Genomic DNA, 9,246 nt, shown 5'->3' on the forward strand with positions numbered 1-9,246 from the left:
GGCAACATTTAAAGATATTTTAGGAAATACTTCCAAAATTTACATCAAAAATTGACTGACTTCAAGTATTGCCAGCCAAACTTTATTTTGAATAATACAAAAACATAAAAATCTCAGTGTGACAGGTGGTAGGCAGAAAATGTCTACCATCTTTACAGAGGAAATTAAACATATATAGAATAAGGGATTGAGCACTGCTTTTCCAAAGGCAAGAGCCTCAGATTTCTGTCTCTGGAGTTCTAGAAAATTCCCCTTGATATAAACTGTAGAAAGATTTTCAGAATCTTTAAAAATTCTGTTAATCTATTAAACAGCCACAGTTTATTAGCTGTTAATAAACTTCGAGATAATGATCATGTTCATAAAGAGGTCAAATCTAGTAAATCTTTCCAAAGTGAAAGATGTCACAAAGAGAAATGGATGTGACAAAATTCTTTCCTTGCTTTTACCTATTCAACTTTTACTCTGTTTTCCTATTTACTTAAAAATTTGTTCTGTGCTTTCACCTGCCATTTGTCAGGGAGCACTCTTCTTACTTAACCTCTTCTTTCTTTACTGACCTAAAGCATCCTCCTTGCCATCTGAAGCTGGAGGATGCTCCAGTAATATTCAAAGTCTGAGAAGTCTATGACTGTGGATGAGTTTACTGCCTTCTCGGGGAATAATCTGACAGCCTTGTTTTGGGCCAGCTAGGGAGCCTTCTTACAGGCACACAGCTGTCAGTCCCACTTGCCCCAAAGGAGAGGTCAAAAAGATGTGATTGTGCCTGCTGGCCAGTGCTAAAGGAGATTTTCTCTAGTTCAGGTAATTTTCTACTGGAGAGATTAGGATTGCTCCCACCAACCTTCAGAGTGCCTCAGCATGAAGCCTTAAACTTCTGCTTGAAGGGTGGTGATGAATGACTGCTGATGGTGATCTTCCACTGTGGATTTGAAAGATCTGCAAAAATTCTTCTGATCAAATCCTCAGGAAGAATGGAGGACTTTTCTCCCAGAAATGTAGAAAGAAATATTTTTTTTACATTTTTTTATGTCTTATGTAAAATTTTACACTTGGTCTGTTTAGTTTATTGTATCGAGTGAAAATTAATACCTTATGGAGTTTAACTTGAGTAATAACAATACACAGATACTCAAAAGAGAAGCAGGCTGAGAAATAGAGAGGTTGGTGAAAGGAAGTTACAGTGCCCAGTTCTCTGTTCCATTATGGAAGTTATACTCAGACTTTCATGTCAAGAAGTTTATATGGTCCTACAGCTGCTGTAATGCAGTTAAGAAGACAACTCCATACTAGAAAATTCATAAATGCATAAACTTCCCTTAAAAATTGCTGCCTGCAGTGAAGGAGACTACGGTCCTCCTCAGGAGGTCTCGAGAAGGGTTTAGTAGAAGACAGGTGCCCTTTTTACCATGCTTTTGTAACCATACAGTTTACAAAGTCATTGAAGAGACATAGCATCTGTATTCTGTCAGTTTTCAGTAGGAAATAGGTATCCAGTTGCTATTTGCGCTCCTAAAAACACTCAACAAACCAGTTGAGGTATCCCTCAGAAATTCCTGGCTTTACCACGTTCTCTTCTCAACTTGAAGAAAAATTCAAGTTACAGACCATTCAAAAAAATAAGGGATTTTATACAGGTTGTCCGGGAAAAATATGTGTTTATTTACAAAACTGTTTCATCATCCATAGTTTTTTCTAGTTTTTGATTTTACACTCAATGCCACAATTTCCCACTATTTTTAGGAGAACAGCCTGTATCCCAGTGTTCATTATTTTGTTTGATGTGAACATTCCTCTTCACTTATAGCATTCAACAGAGACCCTGATGTAAACGGCCTCGGAAGTTCAACTCTCCTTCACCTGTTCTCTCATATTGAATTTATTAAGCAGCAGATGGCCAGGGACAACGTGCAGTTTGTCAGATTTGAATCAATAGACCTCCACGGTGTGTCAAGATCAAAGAATGTTCCTTCTCGATTTTTTCATGTAAGTTTTTTGGTTTCTCACTGTACATTTTTGTGTTTTCATACCCTCATGCTTTAATTATATTTTTTCCATAGTGCAGGCAGCAGCTCAAACTTAGAACAAATTATCTGTTCCCTCCACTTGCTCATGTTCCCAAAGGATCTAGATTTCTTTCATCATTACAATAATCTATTCCTCTGTTCCACCAAATAGTAATATAATTAAATAAGGCTGGTAATTTCAGTTCTTTGGAGTTCTAATAATCTCTTCCCTCAGAATTATCATCTCAGGTTCAATGCATTATAAAAGGTTTGGTTTACTGAACATCAGTAAATTGCAAAAAGAAAGAAGTAAACACTGAAAGAAAGAAAATGACTGAATGAAAATCATTCTCATGTATGAGAAATTTTATAGCTGTCATGAACATACGAAAATAGCACTGAGTTGCATGATGACTTAGCAGCAATATTTGCCATAGTAATGATTCAGGAAATAAAAATCAAATTAGGAAGCAATCCTCACCAAGTGTATCCTTGATCGATCAGGCTTTTCAGTATATTGCTTCTGTGGTACTTCATGTGCATAACTGCATTATACTTTCACTCACATATCACTATGAATATTTTAAACTTTACCGAGTGATTGTAAAAAAAATATGAACAGGAAGAGATGAAGAACACTCTTGTTTCAAGTTCCTTCTGAAGCCTAAGCTGCGTTTTCATTATTTCCCTTTTAGATATTACCAAACTGCAATTGTGTCATCTACATATCATTTGCTCTCTCTGATGCAATTTGGATTTTATCAAAATAAACTTTTTCTCAGCCATTTTAGTTCTTGTGAAGGGTTGTACATTAATTGCTGCTTCTCTTTCAGTTGCTATGTCAAAATGCAAATGTCTAGAGCAGCTTGTTCAAAGACAGCTTTTGTGTTGACCTTACTTATGGTCTGAACAAATTAGAGCTGTGACTATGTAAATTTTTTTACACTAAAAAAGTGTGTATGTGTACACACATGCACACATATGCATATGTAAAGAGCAATTTTTGGGGTATCAAGGAGGTGTTTGAAGCAGGGAGAGGTGCTACTACAGGGTAATCAGCTTCAAAACATTTTCACTGCCAAATGGACAGCTTAGACATCTTGGAGCAGAATTCACCAGAGTGTGCAGTTTTGGTTGTGGGTGTCCCACAGGGAGAATTGGTACTGTTGACTGCCACCTACTTAAGAGATGACAGACTTCATTCAATCATTCAGTAATACTAAAAGAAGCTACCATATGCAGTTAGAACTATTTCAACAATTTTCCATCTGGATAGGCAAAATGTGAGGCAAAATGATAGGCAAGTTCTGAGCTTGCCCCTTTCTACGTTTATTCTCATCTGCTCACTCAAATAGGAATCCTTTTGCTTAGAAGAATAAAGGTAGGATGTAAACATGAGCCAAATTTCGCTTGATAGAACTTGACATAACTTTTTCATCAGATAAATATTTGAATGTAAGGTAAGTTGTAAAGGTGTTTGTTTGAAAATAGACAAACCTTTGTTGGGGTTCTATCTGCATTTCATTTGCATCAGTTGAAGCTTTCTGTTCCAATGGAGAAGAAAATATCATTATGAGTTTTTCTCACTCGGAAGTGCTTTCTTTGCATTTTATGCCAAACTTTTAAAGTCCAGAAAGTAATATTTTCCTGTTAAATGTTGCAGCTGGAAAATGCTGAGGTACATGTTATGGCATTTAAAGAGAAGTTACTGTCTGAATTCATATCGCCATGAATCTTGTGTAGTGACTTGGGTCTACGTGAAGAAAATGCTCAGAGGATGTAGAAGCAAAATAGACTAACTATAGATAGAAGTTTGACTTGCAAAATTTGCACCTAAGTGGTGAAGCCCATAATTACATAAAGACTATGCAAGATAGGTGTTTAACTTTAGTTTAACTAAAACTAATGTTTTAGTACTTTATGGAAATTTAAAAAATTATCATTAGGGTAATTGATGCCAGAGTTTTCGTACCAATCTTACAGAAACTTGTTCTGCTTTATAATGATGTAGTAACTGGCTCTTACCTTCCACTTTAGTCATCGCTGCATTTTAGTGTTCTTTTAAGAAAAAGACTGTTGTTCTTGCTGAGAGTCTGAGTTTTACATATTTTACATGTATAAAAATACCACTGAGCTCTTTTGGTAATATGTCATTCTGCTCTGTGTTTAGGAAAAAGCAATTCATGGTGTTGCCATGCCCAGAAGTTATCTTGAGCTGACGCTGAATCCTAAAGATAATGAATTAGATTACATAAATGCAACCAATTTTAACTGTGACATAATTCTGAATCCTGATTTATCAACGTTTCGAATACTACCCTGGACTGAGCAGACTGCAAGAGTGATATGTGATTCCTTCACTGTGCTGGGCAACCCGCTAATGACCTCACCGAGGCACATTGCCAAGAAACAGCTGAGCCAGCTTCAGGACAATGGTTTTTCTCTGCAGTCTGCATTCACTTATGAATTTTGTATTTATGGCATTACTGAGGTTGTAAATTCAAAGACAATATCCTTTCCTGCAGCTACAATACTAAATAACCATGACCAGACTTTCATTCAGGAGCTCATTGAAGGAATGTATTATGCTGGTGCCAACATTGAAAGCTTTTCTTCTTCCAGTGGGCCTGGGCAAATGGAGATCACTTTTCATCCAGCGTTTGGCATAGATGCTGCTGACAGTGCCTTCACATTTAGAACAGGCATTAAAGAGGTGGCTAAGAAGTATAACTATGTAGCTAGCTTTTTCTCAGAATCAGGATTCTACAATTCAGGGGCTCTGTCACATAGCCTATGGGATTTGAACGGCCAGAAGAATTTGTTTTCTGCTGGTTATGGAGTTGAGGAGCTAACAGAGCTTGGAAAAAATTGGTTATCAGGTCTCTTGGCACACACAGCAGCTATCAGCTGCTTGATGGCTCCTACCACCAGTTGCCGTAAGCCTTATTCCAAGTACAGTAAAGAATCAAAAGAGACTGTAAATGCAAAATGGGCATATAATGATAACAGTTGTGCCTTTAATGTCAAATGTCATGGTGGAAAAGGCACTCACATAGAGAATAAATTAAGTTCTGCTGCAGCAAACCCGTACCTGGTCCTTGCTGCTACTATTGCTGCGGGTCTAGATGGAGTAAAGAGGGGACTTAGGTATGATGATATGCTCGAAGAAGAAAATCACACTGGTGATCTGAAACATTCCTCAGTCCCTCTGAAACTAGAAGATGCTCTTGTTGCACTCGAGAAAGATTCCTGCATTAAGGAAGCATTAGGTGAAACTTTTATCCGATACTTTGTTGCCATGAAACATTATGAGTTAGAAACTGAAGAAATGGATAGTGAAAGGAATAAATGCCTGGGGTATTTTATTTAGAAGGAGCATTCTTTTGTAGTGGTGCTGTGTAAATGCATACAGTGAATGGCTAAGATTCCTGAAATTAGTAAATATATTTAAAAATGGGGGGGTTAATGATTTGGTATTTTTTTCCCCCTCCTTTGTATATTACATGGTGATTACACTTTATTGTCCTTGTACATTCATGGCAGTGCAAAGCTGATATATTAATGAAATAATATATCAGGCTTTTAAAAAACAGGTGGTTTTTTCGAACAGACCTGCTGTTGGAAAAAAGAAAAGAGAAGGTGAAATGGAGAATAGCAACTATCCAACTGTAACACTCCATAATGTGCAGAAAAGGAGAAGTAACGGAGATAGCGAAGGAAGTGAGGTTTATAACTGAGGAAGGAGGGGAATTTCTCGTTCAGCATGGTTGTGGGATTTATCCCAGCTTGTTCAGTAGCTGATAGGTTGTTAAATCAGAAGAATATGAGTTTCATTTAAAACATAGGCTAGAACAATGAACATAGTAGAGAGAAGGGCAAAGAACTGAAACTGCAGAACCTGAGAGCCAGTAATCAGTATCTTAGTGGGCATAAATAAAAAAGGCACGAAGGATTATAAAATAATCTATACATCATGAATTCTGCTGCTGAATGAAATTCACAAGAATTATAGTTAATAAAGATACCAAAAGAAATCAAGTGGTGACTTGGAGAGGGAATAATTCATGGAAAGGCAGCAGTGTCACGCCACTGTGCAATAAAAAATGAGCTGGTATTTTGTTTGTTTTGATAGTTAATGAGTTAATTCAGAGTTGAATGGCAAATGAGGAAAAAAAGGGCAGAGAAAGTAGAGAATTTAGAGCTTAAACTGTGCTTTATTGGAAAACTTGATTTTATCAGGCATAAAGAAGATGACTGTGAAGAATGGAACAGAAAAAGGTTAAAACCAGAAAGAAAGAGAGAAGATGCATATTCAGAGACTGACAAACTGCGGTTAAAACAGAGGAAGAGAAGACCCACCCTAAAATTAGAAATGACAGCTGGTGTAGAGAAAAATAATTTATTTGGAATGGCAAGAGGTGGGATTTAAATTTCATCTTTGTTTTTGTTACTGCTGCTGTTGTCTTCCTTTATTATTAAAGATAAACCTTGTTTCATACCCCACTTCCACATTAACAGTGATTTCTGATGTTCTTTATCTTGTCACAGTATTTTGATCTATGTGTAGGAATTTGTGAGTAAAAAGGTTTGGTCATCAATGGAATGAAAAAAAGATTCAGTCAATGCCTCTGTCAATTTGCAGAACTAGGAAAGTCTGAACAGAAATGTGCTAGTTGCCTACTGATGGATCTTCCACTTTTCCCCTACATAGTATTGTACTTGAAATGTAGCACGGGGTATGCTAAAGCTTTTTGTGAGATTCCAAAGAACTCATTTTATACTCAGGTAGCAAGAGGAAATAAAGAATTTAAGGAAACACGATGAATAAATTTTGGTGTGTGGATTTGATTCTCTCTCTTACCTGACACTTTTTCTGCATGCCACAGATTGGGACTGTTTTTGTTTGATACATGCTGATTTGCATTGTCCAGGTCTAGTCAAACAGAACTTCCCATTCTGAAAAAAATGCTTTTCTTTTGCAGCATTGACACTTCTTCAGGGGCTTTGGAAATCTGTTTTCTGTCTTCTCATTCTGTTTATTTCCCACTTTCATTTTCACAAACTTTTGGCAGAAGACAAACATAAAAATTATTTCCTTGCTCAGACAGCTTACTTACCATATTCATTATTTAGTCCCAGCAGTCACACAGATTAATAGCTATTCCTTGTTTTGAGTTTATAAGACATTTTGTCATTTGTCATGGATTTATAATTATCTGTCAGTGTGTATAGTCACTTTTAAAGAGATAATATATAATGAACTTCTATAACTGAATTTAATTAACATGAAATTTATTACATACACTACATGTATTATCCATATTGTTTTCTTATCACAGCATTGAAGAAATAACATCAGACCTAAACCTCTTGCTGTATACGTCCAACTACCTGATTAGATTCATAGAAAGCCATTATTTGTAAACAAAAAAAATCCAGCTCTCTAGACCGGATTTTAACATGTTATTTTATAGCAAGATAAGGTAAATCAATAAGATAAGTGTACATGTATTTTTTGAGTTGTACTCAATGACACAGACTCTGAAAAGACAATGACTATACTATTAAATGGAACCATTTCATGTTTCTGGAAAAAAGATACCTTTTTTTTTTTTTTTTAACTAGAAAGTTCACAAATGCAGCTTGAAGCTGGTGTGTCCCAAATTTTGGTCAATATGTTGTTCAATACTGTTTCCTAAATATATTCTATATAATAAAAATAAATTAACTCCAACTCTGTGGATAAACAAAAACCCATTACTTTCAATATAAGCAGTTATGAAATTTTAAAGTTGCATGCATCTCCAACCAAATTTTTATACATATTCCTTAGAAAGGCAACAAGAAAAAGACAACTACTTGATATTGCTCTACTGAAGTTAATTGCTGTTGACTGTTGTATCACTAACATTTCATCCTCAAGTGTTGTCTGAAAACTCAAGTGTTGTCTGAAAATACTTTTCACTGTTCTGCAGGTCTGAGATCGGTGTCTAGAGCATTGCTAATTAGATAATGTAAACACGTGCAGTGTCATAAATTTAAAAAAAAAAAGACATTTCAGATCTGTACTTTTTCATAAGATCCTGATGATTTTCTGGGATCATAGAATCATAGAACCATAGAATGGTTTGAGTTGAAAGGGATCTTAACCATCATCTAATTCCAAACCTCTTGCTATGGGCAGAGGTACCTTCCACTAGACCGGATTTTCTTGGAGCCCTATCCAACCTGACCTTGAACACTTCCAAGGACGGAGCATTCACATTTCTCTGAGCAACCTATTCCAGTGCCTCACCACCCTCACAGAAAAGAATTTCTTCATAATATCTACTCTAACCTCTCTCAGTGTGATGCCATTCCACCGTGCCCTTGTAAAAGGTCCCTCTCCAGCCTTCTTGTAAGCCCCGTTCAGGTAGTGGAAGGGGCTATAAGGTCAGCCCAGAGCCTTCTCTTCTCCAGGCTGAACAGTCCCAACTCTCTCAGCCTGTCTGCATAGGAGAGGCACTCCACCCCTCTGATCATCTTCATGGCCTCTTCTGGACTTGCTCTAAGAGATCCATGCCTATGGGCAATGAAGAAATGAGGCTGCACACACCATGATTTTGTTTTCGATATTCTCCCCAGATCTCTTTCTGCATTTCCCTTTTATTCATGTTCTTTTTAAACAGCACCTAGTGGTGTCTTTTAGTTAACCAGAATTCCGAAGATCTTTCTAAACTGGTGTTTTGATCCCACACATTCAGTCTTATATCATGTTGTGACTGTTTTCAGCCATGAGAAAACCATGCAGACCATGCTGACTTTTAAGCAGTGTTCAGCTCTGAGAACACAGCACTCTCTTTTGTCAAAACACCAGTCAAGGTTGATCCCCTTTTTTTGGTTCTCATCAGCTAAATGCAGGTGTGAGGCTGATTCAGCTTGTTCCCACACATGCCTTTCTTACTTTGGAGGCCCCAGAGCTGGACACAACACTCCAGGTGGGGTCTCATGAAAGCTAAATAGAGGGAGAGAATCACCTCCCTTGACCACTGGCCACGCTTCTTTTGATGCAGCTCAGGATGCAGTTGGCTTTCTGCACTGCAAGTGTAGGGTCATGTTGAGCTTCTCTTCAGCAAACAGCTCCAAGTCCTTCTTGTGATGCTTTTGCACACAAAGGTTTTTGTATGTAATTAAGCCCATACCAATCATAGTATTTCTGTTATAAAAGTCATAGGAACCATCCTACCATATCTCTGTGATA

At 37.0% G+C, this 9,246-nt stretch overlaps 1 protein-coding gene across 3 annotated transcripts in view; it reads left to right on the forward strand.

The window, feature by feature from the left end:
* Positions 1–6,835, forward strand: part of LGSN (lengsin, lens protein with glutamine synthetase domain) — a 56,237-nt gene extending 49,402 nt beyond the window's left edge. For all 3 annotated transcript variants that reach the window (XM_064650244.1, XM_064650242.1, XM_064650245.1), the window contains 2 exons: positions 1,808–1,986; positions 4,177–6,835. In XM_064650244.1, the coding sequence (XP_064506314.1) occupies positions 1,808–1,986; positions 4,177–5,376 (1,379 nt within the window). In that variant the 3' untranslated portion in view covers positions 5,377–6,835. The remainder of the gene's footprint in view (positions 1–1,807; positions 1,987–4,176) is intronic.
* Positions 6,836–9,246: the final 2,411 nt, after the last annotated feature.

This window comes from Pseudopipra pipra, chromosome 3, assembly GCF_036250125.1.
Source record: "Pseudopipra pipra isolate bDixPip1 chromosome 3, bDixPip1.hap1, whole genome shotgun sequence".
NCBI lineage: Eukaryota > Metazoa > Chordata > Aves > Passeriformes > Pipridae > Pseudopipra > Pseudopipra pipra.